This window comes from Prionailurus bengalensis, chromosome B4 (genome assembly GCF_016509475.1).
Source record: "Prionailurus bengalensis isolate Pbe53 chromosome B4, Fcat_Pben_1.1_paternal_pri, whole genome shotgun sequence".
NCBI classification, from domain to species: domain Eukaryota; kingdom Metazoa; phylum Chordata; class Mammalia; order Carnivora; family Felidae; genus Prionailurus; species Prionailurus bengalensis.
Genome location: NC_057358.1, coordinates 66756350 through 66783286, shown reverse-complemented (window position 1 = coordinate 66783286; position 26937 = coordinate 66756350). Strand labels below are relative to the sequence as shown.

Below are 26937 nucleotides of genomic sequence, written 5' to 3'. Positions count from 1 at the left end.
ATTTGGTGTGAAAATCAGAAATGTGAAAATGATTTAGGAAGTTTTAGATTCTTATGTTGTGTCTTTGCTGAGGACAACAATAGCTAAAATTATTAGGTGCTTACAATATACCAAGCATTATTATAAGCACTCTTCAGGTATTACTTGTTAAATTCTCATAATAGTATAATGCCACAGAACTGTTATTTTTTATATATATTTTTTATATATGAGAAAATGAAAACCTAGGGAGGTAAAGTAATTTGTTCAAGGTCACACAGCTACTGGTAATAAGTACCAAAAATTCATTCAAGTTATAGAACAATTGAACATTTATATAAAAAGCATAGAGCACTAAGCAATTTGATAGAAATATATTAGAAAAGTTATTAGAAAAAGAAATGTACTAATCCCACAAAAATAAGAATTGGCCATTTAAAATGTGCAACAAAACTCCACTTGTTTCTGTTAAGTATTCAGAATTGTAACTGCTTGCTTCCATTAGTTTAACGAATGTTGTGATAGGGTAACTCCAATAGATGTGTTTACCTAATTTTTTTAGGTTCGACTAATGAAACAAATGAAAGAAGAACAAGAAAAAGCCAGATTGACAGAGTCTAGGAGAAACAGAGAGATTGCTCAATTGAAAAAAGATCAACGTAAAAGAGATGTGAGTGGACTTTAACTTTCAGTTATATACAAATCTTATACATTGAACAAGCTTGTTTAGTAAATGGAAGAAAATTTTCTTATAACTTTAACTATTAAATGCAGGTTAAGGACAATAAGCATAAGGACAATAAGTATGCATTCATTTAGTAATATGGCAGTTATATGGATTATAGTGATTCAATATACAAGCTTATGAAAAACAATATAATGTTATTATAAATTTTGTTAGGGGCTTATTTCCTAGATGATGAGATAGGAGAAAATGGCAAAGATATAACTGGTTATCTCTAGGGAAATCAGGTAACTACTTATAGTCTTGTATAAGATAGTGATTTTAGGATGGTTCCAAAGACAGTTTCACCTAGAGAGTCTTAGAGATGTTCCTGAATAATAACCCAGTTTCACTAGAGGTGGCTTTAATAAGAGCGCAAAAGTTTTCATATTCTTTCACTCAAGAATCCTGCTTCTTCCATGAACTCAGACTAAGAAAATAATCTAAAATAAGAAAAATTGTTATGTATTAAAATCTTTAATCTAGAGTAATTTGTAATAGTGAAAAACGTAAAAACAACCAAGATACTTGACAGTATGGAAAATAGTTAAATAAATTATAGCCCATCTCATTTAATAGGTTGTTATTCATCTATTGAAGATTAGAATTTGGAAACTGCATAGTAAAATGAAAAATGACTGTGATTTAACATTAAGCATAAAGTAGCATTTCATATATGCATGCTTGATTAAATGAGGGGAAAATTTTAAGGATATATACCAGCATGCTAACTGTAGCTGTGTCAAGATTTTAAGTTACAGCCTATTTGTTTTTTATTCTTTCTAAATTTTGGCAATATGGTTATTTCTTTTTTTTTAATGTTTATTTATTTAGAGAGAGAGCATGAGCACAGTGGGGTAAGGGCAGAGAAAGAGAGGGAGAGAGAGAATCTTAAGCAGGCTCCACACTGTCAGCATAGAGCCCAACATATGACTCAATCTCATGAACCATGAGATCATGACCTGAGCCAAAATCAAGAGTCAGAGGCACCCCAGCAATTTGATGTTTTCATTTATGGTGTTTTTTTTTTTTTTTTTTTTTTCTCAGAAGAAGAAGAGGCCACTGTGGTCTTTTCTCCATTGTTGGTTAGGTTTCAGCTTCTGTTCCTTTTTTCTTGCTCAACTTTTTCTAAGTCCTCCCTGGAGAAAATCTGAGCATACAGCATATTTTAGAAAATAGAAACCTACTTTGGGAAATAAAAAGAAAACTTAAGGAGATAGAAGAGAGTAATGACAGAGAAAAGTAGATATTTTCACAAGATGACTTCTGTATTAAGGCTATATTTCTTTTTTTTTTCCTATTAAAAAATTGGCATATATTCGTGAGCCATAAAGTTTGCTCTTTTAAACTATACAATTCAAGGTTTTAATATATTCACAGAATTGTGCAACAATCATTACCATCTTATTCCAGAATATTTTTTATCAGTCCAAAAAGTAACTCCATATCCATTAGCAGTCACTCCCTATTCTTCCATCTTCCTGACCCTGGCAGCCATTCTGGTATACTTTCTGTCTCCATGGATTTGCCCATTGTAAATGGAATATATGATATATATAGCTTTTTGTGTTTGGTTTCTTTCATTTAGCATGATGTTTTCAAGGTTCATCCATGTTATTACATGTATTGGTAGTTCATTCCTTTTTATGACTGTATGGTTAGAGCACATTTTGTTTTTGCATTCCTTAGTTGGTGGATATTTGGGTTATTTCCACTTTTTGGCTATTTATTTTTAAAGTTTTTATTCCAATTCTGGTTAGTTAACATACAGTGTAATATTAGTTTCAGGTATACAGTATAGTGATTCGACACCTTCATATGATACTCAGTGCTCATCAAGTGCATTCCTTAATCCTTGTCAGCCCCTTCAGTCCCTTCAGCCTATTTCAACCCCTTTCCCCAACTCTCCTCTGGTAACCATCAGTTTATTCTCTACAGTTAAAGAGTCTGTTTCTTGGTTTGCCTCTCTCTCTCTCTCTCTCTTTTTTTTTTCCCTTTGCTCATTTTTGTTTCTTAAATTCCACATATTAAAGAAGGAAATCTTGCCATTTGCAGTGACATGGGTGGAGTTAGTATTCTGCTAAGTGAAATAAGTCAGAGAGAGACAAATACCATATTTATTTTATTTTTAATGAAAACTTTTGGAGGACAGGAATAATTTCCTTATAATGTACTGTACTTATTTCTTTACAACTAATTCATATGAGATAGAGTAATATTGCACAATTAACTACTAGTAAGGAATTTTTGAATCTTATTCTACAACATAGGATCATATATGATATAATATTCTGTTATAAAGATATGAGGCTGGCTAGTCACATACAAAGCCAACATTCAGACTCCTTTGCCCTTCTACTTACTGCTTTGTGTGCATATTGACTCCCTTTCTAAATTGTTTCTTGTCATATTCATCCTCGAACCCTTTGTACCAAAATATGAAGAGCTTGAGATTTGATTTTAAATAAGGAAAAACTTAATTTAGTAACAAGTTTCAAACCATTTGTTTATTTTAATTTTTGGAAGTTCATTTATTTAAAAACATTTATTAACATTGCCTCTATGTCAATCATTGTTGTAGGCAATGAAGATACAGCAGTGATAAGATAGTGTCCGTTTCTCAAAGAATTCTCATCTGATGACATAGGACTATGCATAAACATGAGATGAATGATCTGTTTGCACTAGGGATACAAAACATGAAGGTTATTTGGTATATCACAGAATTTAAGTCCTAGAAGGGATGTTTGTGATTAAGTCCAATTCCTAAGCTTTGCCCAAGATCACAGAGTTAAATAAATGACAGAACCAAAACTAGGATCTGTGTTCTTTTTCAGTCCAAAATTTCTTCCTAAATTATAGCCTTATAAAATGACTTAAAGTTGTTTATAATTAATTGTCTTTATCATATAGAGTACCTAAAAGTAAATTGTTAACCAATACCGACATGTTTTATTTTTCATTTACTTTACCCAACATAATATTTCTGAAGTTTTTGTAAAGTGCTAATACAATTAATATATGTTTTCCCTATATTTAAAATGGAGTTAATAATTACTGATATATTTTAAGGTGACTTTGTTGGAAATATTCTAAGCTGTGTTTCTTCCTTAGCAAAATTAAATGTCTAGCAAAAAATGAAATGATACAATATTTGTAAGGCATTTAGAAAAGCAGTTGTATATAGTAAGCACTATGAATGTTTCTTAAATAAAATTGTGGCACAGAGATAACTTCATTTTTCAGAAAGAAATGGCTGCATCAGTATGTATTTTTGTTTATTGGAATAAAATATTCTTATCTGTAGTAATGGATGCAAGGTCGTTTTTAGCTCAGATTTTGCTAAGAACTGATGGGGCATCTGTTAATGCAGGAGTAGGAAGTATTGGGGCATATGTTAATGCAGTGGGATGGGGCATACGTTAATGCAGGAGTAGAAAGCATTGTATCTTTCAGTTTAATATTTTAACTTATTCAATATTATTTTTATAGCATCAACTTAGACTTCTGGAAGCCCAAAAAAGAAACCAAGAAGTGGTTCTTCGGCGCAAAACCGAAGAGGCAAGTTGATCATTTGGAGGAAACATCTGGCTTTGAGATACGTGATGTATTTCTGTAGCCTAAAAGAGTGACTCTATCTCTGTTGCACTTTCAGGTTACAGCTCTTCGTAGGCAAGTGAGGCCCATGTCAGATAGAGTAGCTGGGAAAGTCATGCGGAAGCTGAGCTCATCCGATACCCCTGTTCAGGACACGGGTTCCAGTGCAGCTGCTGTAGAAGCAGATGTATCAAGGGCAGGAGCCCAGCAGAAAATGAGAATTCCTGTGGCAAGAGTCCAGGCCTTACCAACGCCCACAACAAATGGAACCAGGTCAGTACAATTCTTTTGTTCCTTCTGACATAATCTTTGTGGCATTATTACTGAATGTTGGACTTAAATGAAAAAACAGCTTATTTTTTGGCATACAGTCAAATAAACATATAAGTAATAATTATGTTTATCTGTTTTTATATGGTTATAGAAAAAAATATCAGAGGAAAGTGTTGACTGGCCGAGTGTTTACTTCCAAGACAGCTCGCATGAAGTGGCAGCTTCTTGAGCGCAGGGTCACAGACATCATCATGCAGAAAATGACTATTTCCAATATGGAGACGGATATGAATAGACTCCTCAAGGTGTGGAAAACAGAACATAGATATGTTCTTTCTTAGCTGACTGGTAATTTTAGGTTTCCAAATTTGATCCCTTGGTACATTAATCCTTACCAATTTGTCTTTTTTTCTTTTTCTTTTTTTGTGGGTTTTGATCACATTATGTGTGAACAGATGAACATCGTTTCTTTTTTGTTTTGTTTTGTCTTAATTGTGGTAAGAAAAGACAGCACGAGATTTACCCTCTTAACCCATTTTTAAGTGTACAGTGCAGCATTGTTAACTATAGGAACAGTGTTGATTAGCAGATGTCTAGAACTTATTTGAGTAACTGAAACTTCATAGCACCCCTCAATTCCCCCCAACCTGGCCCCTGGCCCCTGGAAACCACCATTTTACTTACTGCATCTATGAGTTTGACTCTTTTAGATACATTATATGAATGAAATCTTGCAGTACTTGTCCTTCTGTGACTCACTTATTTCATTTAGCATAATATTCTTAAGGTCCTGGATGAATATCATTTCTTAAAATCCAATCTGTTTTTTCAATAGCAACGGGAAGAACTCACAAAAAGACGAGAGAAACTTTCAAAAAGACGAGAAAAGATGGTCAAGGAGAGTGGAGAGGGAGATAAAAATGTGGTTAACATCAATGAGGAGATGGAGTCATTAACTGCTAACATAGATTACATCAATGACAGTATTTCTGATTGTCAAGCCAACATCATGCAGATGGAAGAAGCAAAGGTTTGTAATTGTAAAAAAATGGTTAATGGCTTAAGGAAGATGTTTTTGTATTTTTAATCATGAAAAGCACTTTGAATTTTTATATCAAGGAATTTTCTATTTATGGGTTGACTATGATTCTTAGGTTTTGCATGAATATCACTCCCTGCTTGCTCTCCAGATATCTTTGCTGATTTTGTGATATTATTTATTGTTTATAAAATCAAAAAGAGGGGCGCCTGGGTGGCTCAGTCAGTTAAGTGTCCGACTTCGGCTCAGGTCATGATCTCACGGTCCATGAGTTCGAGCCCTGCGTCAGGCTCTGTGCTGACCGCTCAGAGCCTGGAGCCTGTTTCAGATTCTGTGTCTCCCTCTCTCTCTGCCCCTCCCCTGTTCATGCTCTGTCTCTCTCTGTCTCAAAAATAAATAAACATTAAAAAAAATTTTTAAATCAAAAAGATGTAAAAACGTATATCACTTATTAATCCACCTTGAATTCTTAACTGCTCAAATGTGTCTTTTCTTTTCAACTAACCCATATGTTTCTTGGAGTAGGGATCATAATTTACATTTTTCTGAGGAGTCTTATTAACTTATCCAACACTATCAAATAAATAAATGAGACAACAGGCTTTGCCTCTGAATATATTCAGCTCAAAATAATGTTCTACATATGCTGATTTGATGTAGGAAGAAGGAGAAACATTGGATATCACTGCGGTCATTAATGCTTGCACACTTACAGAAGCCCGATACCTGCTGGACCACTTCTTGTCAATGGGTATCAATAAGGTATGATCTAACTACACCCAAATAATGATTAATTCATTTTGTTTATCTTTCATCAGTGACCCTTTCCTTTATAATAGGTAAGAAGGGTTTTTTTTTTTTAACTAAAAAGTATTTTTTTTTACCTTTCTTTAGAGTTAAGAAAAGTCAGGACTATTTAGATCAATTCCATTAGCTTGTCATCCATTGTGCTTGTGTATTAGAAGAGGTAAACAACTTAAACAAGAAATAATTCATCTTTTGCTTTAACAAAGGAAAAATGAAAAGAAAAATCTCTTGGGGTGCAAACAAAGTTGGTATCATAACTTTGGTTTAGTATTGATTTTTCACAGCTCAAAAAGAAATCTGAAAGTAAAAAATACAGTGGTGCTTCCCTCCTCTTTGAATGTAAATGCATTAATCTGTCACCTGTAAGAATCCTAAATATTGAGGATGATAATGATTTCTGACTCCCCTCCCCCACCCCCTTTTTTGCCACTTTGGGATGGTGCTAGACACTTTATTTTATGTTCTTCCACTTAATCTTCACAATGTGCTAGGAAGTAGATATTATTAATATCATTCTGCATATGAGGCAACTGAAGTAGGAAGATAAGGTAATTTGCTCAAGGTCACCAGGCTAGTAAGCGGAGGAGCTACAGTGAATCAACGTCTATCGGATGTCAAAGTCCATATATCATATGCATTTGTTATTTGATACACATCTTTGTATGGAAGATTCTGTTATATATGACCTGAGATAATTGTTGTTGTTGTTATTATTATTATTATTATTATGTTTTGGTGTTGTTACAGGGTCTTCAGGCTGCCCAGAAAGAGGCTCAAATTAAAGTACTTGAAGGTCGGCTTAAACAAACCGAAATAACCAGCGCTACACAAAACCAGCTCTTATTCCATATGTTGAAAGAGAAAGCAGAATTAAATCCTGAGCTAGATGCTTTACTAGGCCATGCTTTACAAGGTAATTTGGACTAAATTTCTGTTAAACAAATTGCATGGTAGCTTTGCTCTTTGAGAATGCTATACTATACCTCTTTCCCCTATTGCTTGATTGAATAGATGCTATATTTACTCATGCTTTTAATAATTATTCCTTCTTTAATTTGCATGTATAAATTTGGGGGAATTTAATTCTTGTCATTCCAAGAAATGACTACCAACTTTAAAAGGCTTATTTAACCTTATTGAGCACTTAGTTTTTAGGAATAAAGAGGATCAACCAAGTTTCTGAATTGGTTATTTAAAATATTAACCACATTTCATTACTTTACTCTGCATATCTAATTGCCTTAAAAAATAATAAGTGTTTTCTATGGCATCTATTCTACATATCTTATAAATGGTGCATAATCTTGTTTTATGTGGGAGTTCTTAACATTGGATCTGTTTTGATTGGAGTATTGCTTTTTGTTTCCTTTTTGCTGTTATTTACACAGATCTAGATAGCGTACCCTTAGGTAAGTATGTTTAGCTTTCTGTGTACCCTACAGCTGCATGAATTACTAATTGTTCATGTACACTAATTGTGGTACATCTTATGTTTAAAATTTTTATTGGCAGCCAACTGGTTTTTGCATGATCTTTTTGAAATGTATCCATGACCACAAACATACTAAGTCTTTTGTCTTTCCTATACATTCATTCCTGTTTTAAAACCTATTAGATTTTTAAAGAAGTATACTTTAGTTAATTTTCTCTTTTAGTTTTTGACCTCCAGCTGTGACTCCAGTTTTGTAAGCCTTTCTTTCTGTTTCTTGTAGGAAAAAATGGAGTATACATTTCTTTTTAATTTTTAAATATATCTGTTAACTTGCATCTGTTGTTTTAACCTCATAACTTTCCTTAGCATATATCTTTGGTATATACTTGTCTTTGGTATATATTTGCTAGATTCTCAGCTATTCTTAATTTTTGTAAAATTAAATACATATATTTTAACACTGTAAACTGAAATTATTCAAAGCATTCTATATGAACATATTGAAACAATATTTATGATTATAATATTTTCAGATTAGAAGTGGCTTTAGAGATGACCAAATGTAGAGATTTTCAAACCTTCCCCTTGCCACTACAACCTTGTCATGAACTACACCCACCCATTAATAATGTCTCTGCTCCTCTCAATGATGATACACATGAAGGACCAGGAGTATCAGGGCAATTTTATTACTTGTGATTTTTCTGAATGATTATTTTGGAGCAGTTTTTATTTAATTAAAATTTTTTTCAGAATCTGATCTGATCTTTTTTTTTTTTGTAAGCACACAGCTGCCAAAAGTGTTCTAAACGCTTATCCTTAAAGGAGAGGAATGTAATTGAAAGATTAAATGTACTTACCTTTATGTGTCAGTAGAATAAACATAATCTATACATCTGAATTTGTTTTAAATAAGATGTTACATAAATAAAATACATGGGTTATTTGATTTTTTTAGATGTTTATACCGCATGTTAATCTCAAAGTAGTATTTTCTTGAGATCAACTGCATAATATAGGTATGGAAAGGCTGATACTTTTAAGCTGCTTAAGCTATACCAAGTACAGGTAGAACAAATAGGATTGGTTATATCCTAACCAAGACTGTCAAAGTTCCTGGATTATAACTAGGATTTTTGCCATTCCATGTCTTATCAGGCATGTTTCTTCTGTTTCTGTTCTTCTTCCTCCCTTTCCTCCTCCTCCTCTTTGTTCTTCTTCGTGGTCCAATCTATAGTAAAAAGTAAATTCTCTTTGTTTGCGTAAACTTTATTTAGTTAGTTATTTTGAGAGAGAAAGAGAGAGGGAGAGACAGGGAGGGAGAGAGAGTGGGGAGGGGCATTGTGAGTGACAGACTCTCAAGCAGGCTTCGCACCAGCAGCACAGAGCCCAATGTGGGGCTCAAACCCACACCATGAGATCATGACCTGAGCTGAAGTTGGACACTTAACTGACTGGGCCACCCAAGAGCCCCTAGTAATAAGTAAATTGTTATTTACATCCATTGTCTCTTTTAACTTGGAAGAAAAATGTAAGTGTCCTCCTTGATATCCTTTAGTGCAGAAGATATTGAACTGCTAATTTGATGAGCAGTGTTATTTTTTTTTACAACTTTCAAACAACTTCCATTTGTCTATGGCTGGAAAAGGGTCTGAATCAGAGAGTGGAAACCCATTCAGCTGATGTAACCTGTGTCTCATGGCTGAAATCTGTGCTAGGGATGGGGGCCATAGTCTAGCCAAGAGGTGCTTAGAGGAAAAACACAGAAAGAGAAAAAAATGGAAGTTAAATCCACAGAAGCTCTAGGGTCCTATAAACTTTGCTTTAAAAACATTTGCTTAGCTCCAGTTTTACCTCAAACATCAGGCTGAGTGTTTGGATTCAAAAATGAATATGACAGCAAATCTTTCCCTTATCGACTTGATGCCTTACTGAGGGTGACAGACAGAGTATGATAAATTCAGTGAGGGCGATGATTGAGATATGTATAGGGAGTTATAGGAAGAGATAGTAGGGTCACCCAACAAGAATGGAGGAGTTGATAAAGGCTTTTCTGGAGGAGGTGACATTTGAACTGAAACATAAACGAAGAAAAAGAGTTAGCAAGGCAAAAGACAAGGTGGAAAAGGCGGGGGGGGGGGGGGCAGAGAAGAGTCCCTCTGGACAATGACTAAACTAAAACATGGGGACTTAGCCACAGTATCATGTGCCTGAGGCCTTTAAGCAGGTTGGTGCCCTGAACAGGTACATAGCATAGAATGATAGAACGTAAGACCAGAGCGTGAACCATGCCAGCATCCCTTTCTGATAAACTTGTACTTTTGTAGCCTTTGAAGAACATCTTTATTATCCTTTTCTTTTTTCCCAACCTATGTTAGGATCCCTAAGACCTCCCCTATCTTTGAGACTTGCTATGAAGACTCATGGGGCTTAGCATGTGGTTGTTTTTATGGCAAAGATCCATGAGAGCAGTATAGGAAGGATACACAGCTGGATCATAAGGCAAAAAACCACAGATGTTGTCTGGAGGAATCCATGTCTAGTTTTCCTTATGATCTTTCCCTTCTATGGGATATAATACAGAATTTTCATTTCCCTCTGGAGTAAAAATGCAGCAGCATGTGCACAATGTTTATGTCCAGGGAAGTCCCTTGTTACTTAGCACCTGAAGCTTTTCCTGGGGACTGGTCACATAGGTTCCATCTGTCTGGGATTCAGGACTCCCAGAAGGAAAGCAGGAGTTTAGCATAAGCCATATTGTTTATGCAAACAACCTAGGTACAGTAAGTACCTTCGGTAGCTAACTAGTGACTGGGGATGCTCTGAGAATCAAGTTTCCAGATGCCAGACAAAGTCCAACTTTGTAAGCAGGCCATTCTAAGGATAGTAGTGTTTGGGCTGCTATGTTAACTCTTTTCTTTCTTTTTTTTTTTTAAATTTTTTTTTAATGTTTATTTATTTTTGAGACAGAGAGAGACAGAGCATGAACGGGGGAGGGTCAGAGAGAGCGGGAGACACAGGATCGGAAGCAGGCTCCAGGCTCTGAGCTGTCAGCACAGAGCCCGACGCGGGGCTCGAACTCACGGACCGCGAGATCGTGACATGAGCCGAAGTCGGAAGCTCAACCGACTGAGCCACCCAGGCGCCCCGTTAACTCTTTTCTATACACTATTTTTTTTTTATAACTTCTAATAACTGAAAAAAAAAAAGACTTGAAAATACCTGGTTTACTTCCAGTGATGTGACACTGCTCAACTTTACACTGATACAGATGAACTTCAAGGCATTCGGAAGTTGCAAGTCTCTGCCTTTAGCTTTAACTTTCTGGCATTGAGAAAAGAAGCTAGTAGTGGGCTGGATGTGTATTCTCAGAGTTACGAGTACAACAGTGAGGTGATAGTTTGTTCTATTGCCCAGATGACCATAGTGCTCAGACTAAGCTCAGTCCAGCAGAGGAGTCTGATCTGGTGACTTTCCTGGTGGGGGCCTCTATCCTCTGGCCAGGTTGGTCATGTCAAACCATAATTATCTCTAAATAAGTCATACATGCATAAGCAGGAGCTAAGTTTTTACTAAGCACTCATATGATGTTTAACATACTAACTGGTCTCACACTAACTGGTTTCTACAAGAAAAACACTGGCAAATCTTAGCCAGCCTTTATGCATGGGAAAATAAAGATTAGGTTTGTCATTTCTTTATAACCTCATGTTCTATATTATCAACTAATGCAGTCACCTTAACACGCAATTATCACGTCTGTGAAGCAAGTCCTTGAGCCTCCCTCTAGTGGTAGGCTTTGAGGTACACATTGCCTTCAAGACCACCATGATCTTCACTTCAGAAAGTAAATTCCCTTTTACGGGTCCTAGATGGGCTCCATTTTAGATAATACTATCACGTATCAAGTATTACTGAATTTCTATCAAAGTATCTGCTAAACAGTGAGGAAGAAAGGGAACATCAGAGAAAGGAATTAGTTGTCCACAGTCCACATGCACAAAATTACAAGTTAAAAAGGGATAAATCATATATATTTTTGATTAATATATGTTATTTATAATATGTTTGCTTTTGTAGAATGATTTTATAATAAAATGTGTATATTTTAAAAACCTGCACCTATGTTAGGGGCTCACTGACATTTTAAATAGTTTACTTTCAGTGGCTGTTTGATTTATTGACTTCCTACTAGTTTTACTTGTTTGCTTTTTCTCCTCTTTTTTACTAGTCTGTTACAGTTGTTCTGAAATAGTGGTGATTTACTTGTATTTATTTACAAAACTGTTGCATGTGAACCTATTGTTTTTGTCTTTTATGTACATATGAATGAGCTGCATGCTGATGTGTGACTTCTGAATACCTTCACACACACACACACACACACACACACACACACACACACACACACCACTCTCTTACTCTCTGCTTGAAAACAAAAATAAAAATAAAGGAAAATATTTAAGTAAATTGACATATTAAAATATAGCAAGTATGTCTACCCCTATATAGTTTTTGAAGTTGGCTTAGTACATTAAAGGGGTCTCATGCAACATTTACTCTCTCTTGTATTTTACTCTGGGTTTTCATATGTTTGGATAGCATGGGATAAATACATACTCTGAAAAATATATACATACTCTGATAAACACATGATCTCATTTCCATCCTGTGAATGTTGTTCTTCTATATTTTATGATTCAAACTTGTGGTTTTTCTATTTTGGACCCTTTTTCTCATTTTAGGACACATAATCAAAGGGGTTTCTTAGAAGTATTTTTCTACATTTCTATTTGGACTCAGTTACGAAAACCAAAGTGCCCATATTGAGATGTTGATATTTATTATAGCATGGGGATTGCAGTCACTCAAATTGTGGCATGTGGATAATACTTAGATTTTGGACATTTTTTTTTTTAGAAAATGTAGAGGATAGTACTGATGAGGATGCACCTTTGAACAGTCCAGGATCAGAAGGAAGGTAGGAGAGCCTTTAGAAACTTAATAGATGTTATTTGTTTCTGTAATTTTTTAAATACTTTTATCTTGTTGCTTCAATCAATTACCATAAAACAAATAATTTCGAATTTTATGGCTAAGTGAATAGCACTAGAAATAGTATTATGGAAACCAAACTAAGTCATACTTAACCACCACAAAAATACCGGGATATTTAAGGAAAGAAAATGAATAATTTTGTAATTCATTTTGATTTTAAATATTGTCTTTTTTGCCCTGTAGACCTATAAGATGTTTTCTATAGTTAAAAACATAGAAGACAGCATTTTCTATAAGTCCCCTTTTAACCCGTGGTTAATTATTTGCATCTAGCACACTATCTTCAGACCTTATGAAACTTTGTGGTGAAGTGAAACCTAAAAGCAAGGTAAGGAGAATTGAAAATAACAGGTAAGCATCCTTCCCCACAGTTTTCTGTTATCACTAATAAACACATAGGCCTCAGAACCTTAAGAAGGTTAGCAAGTTGGCATGCTTTTACCATCGCTTCCATGTATAACAACTTTAGTTCTGTAATTACCATATTCTCCTTTGAAACAAACATTATGTCACAATATTTCTCCTTTGTGGAACTTGTGCTTTACCGTATTATTGCACTTTTTCCACTGGAGAAGCTATGATTATGGAGACCAATTCTTATTTTCTTCTAGGTTTTTCCTGAAAGTTTCATTACTCATTAAGGAAGTTATGTGGTAATTTATTAAGGTCACCTAAGTTTCCTAATAATTATAAAGGAGGTTGTAGACCCTGTGGTGGCATACAGCATAAATTTGCAAAATTTGTTAATTGGCAGGAGGTTTTTGAAATTTTAACATTTAGTATCTTCTTAAGTGTATCACATATATTTTGTTAAAGTAGTATCTTGAGGTGGTTTGAATAATAAGCCAACTCTTAATCATTAATTAGTTGTATTAAAAACTAATGAGACTATAATGCATATTTGTATAATTAAAAAAATATCAATGCCACATGCTGTTAAATGTGTAAGATATATTTGGTATGTTTCATATTCAGTGTTGGTAGCATTTGATACTAGATGAATTAACTAACTGTCTTAAGATATTTAAAAACAAGGAATTCTTGTAGTCCTTAGTAAATATTTGTTAAATGGATGGAAAGAATCAGGACCTGAAAGAATTAACACTGTGCAAATGGGTAAGACAGAGTTAAGGCCCGTAGTGAATAGTCAGGTAATGCAAATGAATAATTTGGCTGGATGTAATGAGTAGGGGTCATTGTGATTGCCTGACGAGGACATGCCTCACCTAAGCAAATAACCACCACTCAACTCTTGCTCATTTTTGCCATGAGGATTATAGGCCTAAGACAACTAGATCTTCTATTTTTTCCTAAAGAAGCCTTAAATACAGACTTTTATGTAGAATTTCCTGATCTTTAACACACTGGTCAAGCCAATCAAAAAAACATCTCCAGGCTGTATTTATGATCCTTGAGCTTGGTAACATATGGTTTTATTTTATTATTCTAAGTGACTAAGCAGAAGTTACTCCCACACTCAAAGAAAACATTCCGGTATGGTTTGGATCCAGTCTTAGGTAGAGGTGAAAATCTCTTAAGGTCCTGAATGTCTTTCAGGCCCTGTGAAAGCCTAGATATTCATGCCCTTCTGGGACACCAGAGAGAGGTGTAAAGTGGTGCTCTAAACATTATCTACTGAAGGAACCGTTACAGTTTGGAATTCCTAAGAAAAGGATTCCTCCCTACCTTGGGCTGTTGGCAGTGAAGAGAACTGAGAGTGTAGAAAACTGGCCGGAGAGTTTTCTTTTTCCAAAAATTTTCTGAGGTGCTACTTACTACTCCTTTTGAACTTCATTCAAATATGCCTGAAAGGATCTCATATCATTTCTGTTTCTTTCTTTTTTAAATTTATTTATTTATTTTGACAGAGAGAGAGAGTATGAGCGTGCTTGCACGAGCAGGGGAGGGGCAGAGAGAGAGGGAGAGAGAGGATGCCAAGCAGGCTCCGTGCTGTCAGCCTGAAACTAGATGCAAGGCTCAAACTCATGAACCGTGAGATCATGACCTGAGCCAAAATCAAGAGTCCGTCGCTTAACTGACTGTTCCACCCAAGCGCCTCTCATTTATTTTCATCATTGAAAAAGTAAAGTTAACTGTATACGTTAAATAGGTATGTACTAGCACTATGCTATGTACAGGGGAAATAAAGATGAATAAAACAGGGTGTTTGCTCTTTAGAGGCTTATAATCTGGTAAACACCTTGATTATCCATTAATACCTTAGTGATAATAACAACTGAACAACAACAGAGTAGTCAGTTCATTTTCAAGAGTAAGGAAAGGAATTTGTATAGTGAATTTAGATTCTAGGAAAATAACCTTCACTTGCCTAACCATGCTACTAAAGCTCGTGTAGGCTCGTGTTGAATTATCCAGCAAGCAGGTTAAAAACACAGCTAATGCATCAGGAGAATGGGGTCACAAAAACTGAGAAGCAGATTTAAAAAAATGATATTAAAGTAAAATTTAAAACTGAAAGTGATATTAAATGAGCATCTGAGCATGGGGTAAATCAGAATTTAGTTGAGCTTCCCTGCAGTTAACTTTTGGTTTAATTTCTTCTTTCTTTTTTAAAAAAATTTTATGTTGAGGGAGGTGGCCATGAGTGGCAGGGTAGCATAGTCATATTGGTGGCAAGTTGTTTGTTTTTGAATCTGGCTTTGCCACTTACTAGTTGTGTGACTTCGGGTAAATTACTTAGCGTCTCTGTGCGTTAGTCTCCTCATTGGTGAATTGGGATAATGATAGTACATGCTAATGTAATTAAGTTTTCGAACATTGCCTGGCATACAATAAGTATTATATAAATATTGGCTATTATTATGGCCTTTAAAGGTCTTATATGGCTATAGCTCTGGCTTGTCACTATCTTACATGCTATGTTTGACACTTGCTAGGAAATGACACGCTAAATATTTTTACCTATTTCAAACTAATATTAAATCTCTATTCCCTAATCATCTCTGCAAAAGTTTGCTTCTGATTGCTTTTCCTTCCATTCTCTGACTAGGCCCGAAGGAGAACCACCACTCAAATGGAATTGCTGTATGCAGATAGCAGTGAACTAGCCTCAGACACTAGTACAGGAGATGCCTCCTTGCCTGGCGCTCTTACACCTGTTGCAGAAGGGCAAGAGATTGGAATGAATACAGAGACAAGTGGTACTTCTGCTAGGGAAAAAGAGCTCCCTCCCCCATCTGGCTTCCCTTCTAAGATAGGCAGCATGTAAGTCTGGCCCAGCTACACTAACTTCCTTTTCTTTGGCTTTTCTTTTTCTTTCTTTTTAAACATTTTTTATATGCATGTTGCTAATTTCTTATTTCTATTTTTTTAAAATTCTGTAAACAAGATCTCTGGTTTTCAAAGGAATTTCTGTTAGGTGTTATCTCCCCTAATTTTTTTGACATTTGAAATCATTTAAGATGAGATGTTCTTTGTTCAATTCTATTGCTTGTTTCTAAGTTTTAGGGTCATTCTTCAGGATTATAATTTTCATAAAGGCTGAGTTATGAATTATAGACAAAATTTTTTAGGAACACTTAAATCAGGTAGTTATATCTATAAAACCATCATACAAAACAGAAGCTTTAAAACATCTTTTATTTGCTTTAAATGAGCATGATTTTTCGTTCTAAGAGTCTGGTCAGGATAGCAAACCTTTGCTAACCCTATAAGGAAAAAGAAATATCAATCACAAACAATCATTTTAAGGCTTCCTAATTTTTTGCCTTGAAGTACTTGCCATTGCATGTCTGGGATGAGTGTATGCACAAAATATTTTTTTTTTTTGTATTGTTAAAGCTTTAAAGGAGGTAATATTCTCTTTCCCATTTATGTAATATGAACATTCTATTCAAAACAACTATTGTCCTGAGGATGAAGATTTCCCAACTCAGGCTAGTATGTGTATGTATGCTATGTGTGTATGTGTGTTTGGACAGTTATATTAAAATTAGATCATTCACTGGTAAAGTTTTTTTGTTTTTTTGTTTTTTTTATGTTTATTTATTTTGAGAGAAAGAGAGAGAGCACAAGCAGGGGAGGGGCAGAGAGAGAAGGACTGAGAGAATCCCAAGCTGGCTCTGCGCCATCAGCACAGAGCCTGATGTGGGGCTCAAACTCATGAACTGTGAGATCATGACCTGAGCTGAAATCAAGAGTCGGATGCTTAACCGACTGAGTCACCCAGGTGCCCCTGGTAAAGAGTTATAATGATATTTTTTTGCCGTAATCCTCACATATGATCTACCAAATGATTTATGGAATGAACGCATTACTGCATTGAGGAATATTGCCAAAAAAAATGGCACACATTACATGACTCTGCAAATAATAAAATATAACAAACTTTCCCCCTTTGAATATCTGTTTCCCATAATTTCCTTTTTTGTTTTGTTACCTTTTTTTAACTTCCTTCATTTTATGAAGATATTTCTGCCATCTTCCATTGAGTAAGCCCATCTGCTACCTTTAGATCCAAATGTAATTTTAATGATGACAACTTTCTTGCATGTGCTTGATGTGGCCTATGTAATTAACTATTGGATTTGCTGATAGAGATTGCTAACCAGTATAGCTTATGGCTTCAGTGCTTTTTTGATAAGATGACTGTTAAAGAAATGCTTTTGGTGAAGGTAATGATATAAACAGAACAGATTTTAAGAATAGATTGAGTAGAGACTTTTGGAACTTCAAGACTTAATCTATGGCCTGGAATCCAGATTCAGGTAATACCTTCTTTTTGCCCTCCCCCCACCCCTTTATTTTTTTCATTTTTAAGTGTATCCTTTATTACAGGTTGTAGAATATATGTTTTGGACTGTGTCTCTTCACATGATTTGTTCTCAAGTTTTCATAAATTCAGACACTTGTGTAATTCTGTTCAAATTTAAGACATTCTCGGTGTGGTAACTCTTAATGTCATTACTGCATGACTTTAATTGGTTGATGTAAAATAATTTATTTAAGTGGCCCTTATGATTTAACTGATGAAGGATTTTTGAATTGTGATTTCTTGTGGTCAGAAGTCAGGGACATGAAATTTAAATATTTAGTTTTACCATTCTGGTAATTGTACATTCTAATTCCATAGTGTTTTCTTCTTATTAATATAACTAGTCAACAATAATAAAAATTCATTTTTTAATCAGAATGTATTATCACATACACAAAAATAATAGTCTTAAATTGTTAATTATACAGCCACTATTCAACATTTAAAATTTATAATAAGAATGTTTTTATTACTAAAATTTATTTAGCTACTAGTACCTAAATATTAGGTAAAATTATTGTGTGTCATTTGTGTGTGTGTCTGATTACTGGTAGTACTGTTTTTGACTGTGTCTAAGTATTATTTCATTAAATCTCACTGTTTCTCATATTTTGATATTCTAATATTTTGTGTTCTTATAAGATTATAAAGACAATTTTTTCCGAACTGTAACAATTATAATCAACCTAATCATTTATGTTTAAAATCATTTATTGATTTTGGCCATTTGGCAGTATAGCATTGATATTTACATTCAAAGATAATAGGTTTGCCTATATTTAATAAGATTGCCAATTTAAAAGTTAAATATACAGGTGTCAAGCTTCCATCAACTAAAATTACCCATGTAATATATTCCTATCATAGTTTTGTTTTTTTGTTCCCGGGTAATACTCTTTCTCAAGTTGCAGTTATTGATATATTAAAAATTTTAGGTTGAAACTCTGCCAAACAAACTTGTATGTACATATTTAATAAAGTTTGATGATTAAAAGAGGCTTTTTCTATTTTAGTTCCAAACAGTCATCTCTATCAGAAAAAAAACTACCAGAGCCTTCCCCTATAACCAGGAGAAAAGCACACGAAAAAGAAAAATCAAAGGCCAAGGAACAAAAACAGTAAGTTACTTATACTAGATTACATAAAATCTCTGGTGCACTTAGATGCTAAAGGACAATAGTGAAATTATTTTCCACATGCAGGCTAGATCTGTGGTTGTGACTGATTTGACTAATCAAGACGATCAAGTCAGCTGTTGGTTTGGCTCAGTGTTTCTTGGTCACACACATACCTGTAAACATATTTGAACACTTGTCCCTAATCATGTACTCTTATTTATTTTCCAGTTATTTGAGCATATCATTGTAAAAAGTTCATGTACACTTGAGATGAAGTTTAGTGAATCTATATTTCAGATAGTCTTCTAGAAAGATTTGAAATTGATTTTAACTGATAAAACTGACATTGACTTTACCTCTGTAAAATAGCTGACAGGAAACTAGTGTTCATCATAGGGTGTGTTAGTTGTACCATTTTCTTGCTGTTCTTTTACATTTAATTTTTTTTCCTGAAATCTCTTAAAAGCTGTTTGTGTGTTTTGTGAGGGTTAGTTTACTTAACAGTGCATAGTATAATCTGATGAGCCACTTAAATGGGCATTTATAAATTGCAAGGTCACAACATGAAGCTGAGTGAATGGATGAGAGCCACTGAAACCTCTCTCCCCTGTGGCACACCTACTCCTCCCTCAGGTCACCTAAGGTGCTACATGCAACAGGTAGATCTCTGACATGGCCTTGAGGGAGGGAGAGTTTTGGTGCCAGTCTCCATTTAAATATTAGCAAAGCTAATTTCTTTAACATGTAAGTAAACATAAAAAGTAGTTTTCATATATTTTCTGTACCCAAGTGGGCAATCTTATACCATCCTCTCTCCTGTGCCGACATGCACACTCTACTTTGACCACTGGATTAGCTGACTTGAATGTCGTGGACGTTCTCCTTCTAATCATCCTTGCTTCCTGTACTTAAAGTTGTAATTTTCCTATTTCTACTGGATTGAATGTCTCAGGGATATTTGGGAGATGGGGGATGGAGCAGATAAGTAATGTAAAAATAAAAGTGAGTAAATCTTGGAAAAGGCAAATCAGTTTTAAACACTCTGGCTCTCTTTCCCCTGTACTCATCTGTAAAGTGAGTAATTTGGTTTTAACTCTAAAACTGTAATTTTAAATTTGGCTTGCTTTATTTGTATTGACTGTAGATTTCAGCAGACAAGTTTTTCCTTAGTGCCATCTTGTGGGCAATGTAACAAAATCCAGTGGAAAAGTTTTTTGTTTTTTTTTTTTAATTGTTCAGAGTGTATTTTATCTTAGAATAAAGGAAGAGAGGAAGAAGAAATTCTCTAATGAAAAGCTTTTTTAAAAAAGCATGTTTCTTATAACATTCCTAACAAATCATAACTGATTAAAACCACCTATTTAATGTTCTTTTTTTCTTGTAGCTCAGATTCTGGAACCTCAGAGGCTAGTCTTTCACCTCCTTCTTCCCCACCAAGCCGGCCCCGTAATGAACTGAATGTTTTTAACCGTCTTACTGTTTCTCAGGGAAACACATCAGTTCAGCAGGATAAGTAAGTCTTTATGGAAAAGAGCCCCTCTATTTATTACCGTAGTCTGAACCTTTCAATAGAGTCTGCAGAACACATTTAGCCATCTCTTTGTGTGGGAGATGAAGTCTGACTTGTGAACTCTGGCCATATTTGATGTGTTTTTCCAACAGGAAATGAACAATATAGAAAAGATTAGAGAAAATTATTTTCCTGCTGAACATTTTTCCCTGTTGTAGATTTGCATTGCTAAACTTTCAGCACTTGTCTTGCCTTTTCATTTCTATGTAAATTAGAATTCAAATATCTTTGAGACCACTCTAAGTTTAAATTTGTTGGGATACTAAAAGCCTCTAGTGCAGATAGCCTGAGTTGAAAAGAGGCAACTTATTTTACCTTCAGTGCATATAACAGCTTACAAAGTCCATTGTTATATGTGTAAAATGTTGTTAGCATTTGGTGGTTTGACACAAATCCACCACAAAAAGTCAGTAATAAAATAAAATAAAGACAGCTCGTATTTGGGTGGAGGGGGTTAGGACTGAGGTGGATTGTGGAGGAAGAGAAGTTGGAGGCCTGTGAAAATTATAATTTGCATTAAATTTGAAGTGAGAAAGTATTCCCACATTGAGCCAGAATCTCTCTTGCAAGAATTCATACTAACAGTCCTGCCATAAAATATTTATTAACTCTGACTTATCTGCTTTGATTTTGAATGGTAGCATAGTGGATGTATGTACTTCATATCCAGTCTCCCACCCCTGTTGTTTTCAATGCTGTAATCTCCCTGTGTAGATCAACAATTTCTGAGATTTGTAGGATGCTATTTAAGATCTGTCTGGCATGTTCAGAACATGCCAGATGTCTCTGTAGACTTAGAGAAGCACACATTTTGAAAGAATTTTTTAATCTGCTTAATGTATGGACAAAGTTTTTAAAGTTAGATTTTAATATAGTTTAATCAGTAGATGGTCTACCCTTTAAAGTGATCTAGATAGATAAATATTTCATGTTATTGAAAAAATCCTCTAACATTGTTAAGTCATACCTTCCATTTAATTGAGAAAAGAATAGAAGAACGTTAAGAATGCCTTCGGGAAGTCCATTTTCACTAGTGATATGAAGGTTTACTAAATTTTGTCTGTACATTCACAGTCATAAAATTTTGTCAGTATTTTGATAATTTTGACAATCTAGTCATAGTTTTATATTTTCTACTGAAATATTTTATAAGCTACCAGTAATTTGATGCTGTTGTCATCTCTATAAGCTAAAACTCAGAATAAGTGACTACGCTTTCAAAGACTCACCTACCTTTGAATCACTTTCTTTTTGAGGCTAGCATATTTCACCAGCTGGAAGTAGATCCCATAGATAGTTTTTGGTTATGTTCCATGTCAGTATTCACTCTGTTTTTTTCCCCAAGCCTAATAAACAAACTGAGTAGATTTTCTTTTTCTTTTTTTTTTAAATTTATTTTGAGAGAGAGAGAGAGAGAGAGAGAGAGAGAGAGAGAGAGAGAGAGGATGGACAGGGGAAGGACAGAGGGAGAGAGGGAAAGAGAGAATCCCAAGCAGGCTCCATGCTGTCAATGTGGAGCCCAATGTGTGGCTCATTTCCATGATCCATAAGATAATTACCTAAGCTAAAATCGAGAGTTGGGCACTCAACTGACTGAGCCACCCAGGCACTCTTCAATAGGTTTTTATAAGAACCCAACTTATTGTCAGTCGCGGAGGTTTCAGGGTATGGCTGACAGTAGTGGCTCACCTATTTTTAAAATCTCACTAAAGTCTCATATTACTAAGGGACTCCCTCATTAGGAAACTGTTTTTGAGATAAGTCACAATCAAAGGTTATTGAATTCTGGGTAGTTTGCTTTCCATGTAAACATAAAATGCATTTGTGCAGTTTCCACATTAGAATCTAAATCCAAAGTAATTATCAAGATGGATAAAAATTCCTTAATAGCTGTTTAAATGGGAAAAATGTTCTAGTACTAATCAAATTAAATAGAAAGAATCTTAAAGTGATGTATTTTACTTACTTGATATTGTTCCTCTTTGGGGCATTAATTTTAGAAGTGAGGAATAATAGGTTTTCTGTGGATTAGTAATAGAAAGTTTTTACCCCACCCAAAGTCTTAGTAGAAAACATAAGAATCAAATATATTGCCAGATACAGCTGTATATTTGCAGATATCCAGTGCAAATAGAAAAGTGGGGCATTCACAATAAAGGAAATGTTCGCTATATTCCTATTATTCATACTGTCAGTTTTCAGTTCAGTCCCAGTGTCTTTACCTGTTGACATCTGTGTTCTTTTTCCTCATAATTCTAACTCTTTCACTGTAGGTCTGATGAAAGTGACTCCTCTCTGTCGGAAGTACACAGGTACTTTCTTTCTATCTTTCCTACATTCTGGCATTTCATTGATGTTCTAAAATGCCTTCTGAGAAACTATAAGCATATCTCACTTTTGTATGCATAACCAGTTGTAAACCGTATAAACATACTAATATTTTTAAACATATTAATTTTAATATATTTTTGTCATCCCTTTTAGACCAAGAACTGGCAAACCTTTTTTGTATAATAGCACAGAAAGTTGTGATGCTTGTTCTCTGTCTATAATCTAAATCTTTTATTTGAAATAATTTAAGTTCTATGAATATTGATATCATTGCTCCTCAGTGATTAAATGTTTCAGTCTTTCAAAGTGTGGGAGGTAAATAAGGTATTTTTGTTGTTGTTATTGGCTTAATGATTATAAGTAAAAAGTTTATGGAAAGCTTTGTGATGAAGAAAAAAAGATATGCAAGGGGGGGGCACAAAAGATACTATGATACATAAAATATAAAAAGAAATAGAAACTAAAGGAGCTTTTCTAAAATAACAAATATATTTTTACTGATAGATGCTGTTTTAAAGATGACAATGTTGAATTTTTCATGTTGTGGGTTTTTTTCTTTTTGGATCCTTAATTTCTCTCTTTCTATCATTTCCTCTTTCCACTTATCATTTTGTCTCCTCTCTTTTTGCACTTGTTTCTCCTGTTTATGGCCATTTTGCTGATCATCAGTAGATCCTCCAGAAGGTAGGCAGAGGAAATTAATCTCATTTATTACAAGACTTTACTGATTTGCATGGAACAAGAATAAGCTTTTTTCCCCCTTCAACTCAGGTTATTTTACAACTTTGCAATATATAACGTTAACTTAAACTATTTTAAAGTTGATTTCTATATTTCAGAATGTGAATAGATTAATTTTAACATTAAAAGAAATACTATGGATGTATGTTTCCAATTTCTGTATTTTTCTATTATCTTTGGTATAAGGTAATCTCTACAAAATATTAGTACTAATATTGTGAATACTGGAGAGCATTTTTCAGTATCTAGTAAAATGCTGTATTTAATTATGAGATTATTTTTCTTCAGAAGTCTGAAAAATCAATGATATTAAAACATATAAAAATGAAAAAAGCATCTTACCCTCCAAAATTGTGTCATACATAAGTCACTGGAGGCAAATATTTACTTTTGTAATATTACAAACTTTGACATGACAGACTCTTATACCTTAGGCTGGTCACATGGATTTTTTCTTTATAATCAGCTTATTGGAATATACATACATACATATTTTGTTTGAGAAGTAAGAGTAGCATCTGACTGTGCATTAGTTCAAACCTTTTGAATATTTGAAGCTATAATTCTAATTCGATGGCTTCAGTTCATAGATATGAACTCATATCAGTAGGATTTCAAAACGGAGATTCAGACTTTTGGGGGAAGTTTGCTTCTGTTTCAGTTTTAATTTGGTTAACTTCTTAGATTACGAACAAGTTACTGAGCATTAATTTCAAGAATTGACACATGTATGCAAATAATACATTGGACTTTGTAATTACATATCCAGTGGCAACAATTCCTGGTGTCATTTCTAGTGACGATGAACAACTTCTACTTTTCAAAATCATCAATAACTACTCTAAAAATAAAGTTTGTTTGTTTCTTTTAGCCCTGAGCTTATATTTATCTCCTAATGTTTCTATTCATCAGCCCTCTTGAGCTCTGCCAGAATTAATCTTCTGGAATTAATTAATTGAATTAATCCATGCACATCTCTTTTTGTGTGTATATGACAGCTCTTTAAATATTCAGTGCCTTAACCTACTATTGAATCCTCTCCAATGAATGCTTTCCTATCAGTTCAGTAGGTCTAGTTTCATTATCTGCTCCTTATATGATGTAGTCTACAGATCGTTTTGCTTCTACTATTTTTGAAAATGTCCCAATTTTTCAGTGTTTAAAATCTAGCATCTAAAACTCAACCTCCTTCCAGATCCCTCAGCAGAATATAGTAACTCTATTATGTTCTTTCTCCTGAAATATTTACTTCTATTGAACACATTATTGAAAGTGCTTATAGAAGAACCATAAATTGTTGATTCATTGATCTTATATTCTATTAAAAAAAATCTCTTTGGCTATTAGTGTGTGTGTGTGTGTGTGTGTGTGTGTGTGTGTGTATGTATTTCAATTTATTTAAACTGAAATAAACCCAGAAAGCAATTCAGCCATTTCTCCTACCTCCCACTTCCCACCCTTACAATTACCAATCTATTCTCTGTATCTATGAGATTGGGTTTTTTAATGTATATTTTTAAGATTGCGTGTATAAGAGAGATAATATGGCATGTATCTTTGTCTTATTTCGCTTAGCATAATGCCCTCTTCAGCTTTTTAGATCTAGGCTACTATTAAGGCTTTTACTAGTTGAAGCATTTTGTTCTATCTTCTACTTAAATTTTATCGTTAAATTGTATCCAATGATTATTTTAGTGTTAAGTGGGTACTTAAAGCAAATAAATTTTGTTTGTCATTTTCCTAGGCAGTACATACCAGTGTCCAGTTCTTTAATATATCAGTTTAATATATATGCCAGCTCTGTTTTCTGTGCTAGAGAAATATTGACTAGATATTGAAGACTTCTTTGAAATTGACAGGAACATTGACTCCTTAAGTGTGCCTCTCCACCAATGGAACTACCTTACTCCAACTGTTCTGTTCTTACCTACCATGTCCACAAGGATATCATTTGAAAGGCTTAATGTAATGGACCTTTTTGGAGTCAACATGTGTTATGAATATGATATTTCTCTAATTTGCTATTAACCCTACAAAGAACTTCCCCCATGAGATTAGTGTTACCTCTTATTGATGAGCATTTATTTTTAAGTGTTTATAATGATTCGTTCAGTATTTCCCTTTGTGAGACTCAACAAGAAGTCTTACCCATCTGTAATTCCTGAAGTCTACTTTTTCCCCTGCTTTTTGGAAAAAGGGGCCTACATGTTTTGTGCCCCTTATTGATCTTAGTGTACCAACAATGATTTTTGTGTCAACTATGTTGTATCCTTCCAAAACCCTGTGACATAATGATTTAAACACAGAAATACTTGAATTCAATGAATAAGTCTCTATTGTCAGTTCTAACTTATCTTGGGCTTACATTTCTTCTTAATCATTTCTGCCCATTGCATCTTTAGGATTGTTCTCTTTCATTGAAAAGGTGGAAAAAAAACAGTTTTATTTTATTCCTGTTATTTGTTCTGATACTGTGCCATCTATTTTATATAATGGACACATTTCTACATAATAATTTTTCTTCCTGCTCTGAGCAAAGATATATCCAATTTATATATTTATTATGTTATAATTCACTCTCATCTTTAGTCTTCTCAATACAACTATTTCAATTCAGATCCTGTCTTAAACTCCTTTAGGATAGGAACGATGTTTTGATAAACTTTGCATTTCCATAGTGCATAGTACAAAGCATAAACTCCAGAAATATGAAACTTATGAGAAAGTTCCCTAAATAGCCTCACTGTTCTTTTAAAGTCCCATTCTTTTTTCTTTTTTTAATCTTCTTGGAGACTATTAGAGTTTTATTTTTATTTTTTATTTTTTATATTTTTGAGCCATTCTCCCTTTAGAATTTCTGTGTATGTGATCGTTCCTATCTTTTTTCAAATTCACTTGAAAAATTTTTTTCAGTATTTTAGGTGATATGTGTTATACTTTCTCCAGAATGTTCTTTTTGACATAGAGTCATATTTCAGCATAGCAGAGTCACACTTCCAGTTATCCATCATTTATACTTTATTTGTCAGAATTCACTCTACTCAAACAGCTCCCAATATTACTGCATTCAACTTTGAAGAGAATTTGTTGATAAGATGATCTGTGTGCCATAGGCTTTGCTCTTTGCAGAGGGCAGCTGCTGACTGATGCCTCATTAGTTGATGCACTCCATCACTACTGTTACTATTTCACATTTTGTCTCTGTCCTTTTGCTTTAAAAAGAGACAAAGGAGCAGTCTGAGTTTTCCTATTAATTAGTTAGAAAGGCTTCTTAAAGTCAGGAGAAAAATAAAATTAGTCTCATGATATAGCTACTTAAGTAAATCTTATTTTTCCCCACCTCAGGGGCATAATCAACCATTTCCTGCTTCAAAAGGAATCAGAGCTTCTCCACTGCAGTGTATTCACATAGCTGAAGGGCACACAAAAGCTGTGCTCTGTGTGGATTCTACTGATGATCTCCTCTTCACTGGATCAAAAGGTACTTACTAGTG

At 34.2% G+C, this 26937-nt stretch overlaps 1 protein-coding gene across 1 annotated transcript in view; it reads left to right on the top strand.

The window, feature by feature from the left end:
• KIF21A (kinesin family member 21A) overlaps nucleotides 1–26937 on the top strand; it is a 154674-nt gene that overhangs the window by 111463 nt on the left and 16274 nt on the right. The window contains 17 exon segments of the mRNA XM_043563325.1: nucleotides 542–649; nucleotides 4196–4264; nucleotides 4359–4573; nucleotides 4725–4878; nucleotides 5409–5603; nucleotides 6273–6374; nucleotides 7167–7332; nucleotides 7808–7828; nucleotides 12772–12832; nucleotides 13183–13237; nucleotides 15920–16134; nucleotides 18697–18801; nucleotides 20186–20314; nucleotides 22645–22683; nucleotides 23372–23386; nucleotide 23954; nucleotides 26789–26924. Coding sequence (XP_043419260.1) covers nucleotides 542–649; nucleotides 4196–4264; nucleotides 4359–4573; nucleotides 4725–4878; nucleotides 5409–5603; nucleotides 6273–6374; nucleotides 7167–7332; nucleotides 7808–7828; nucleotides 12772–12832; nucleotides 13183–13237; nucleotides 15920–16134; nucleotides 18697–18801; nucleotides 20186–20314; nucleotides 22645–22683; nucleotides 23372–23386; nucleotide 23954; nucleotides 26789–26924 — 1786 coding nt within the window.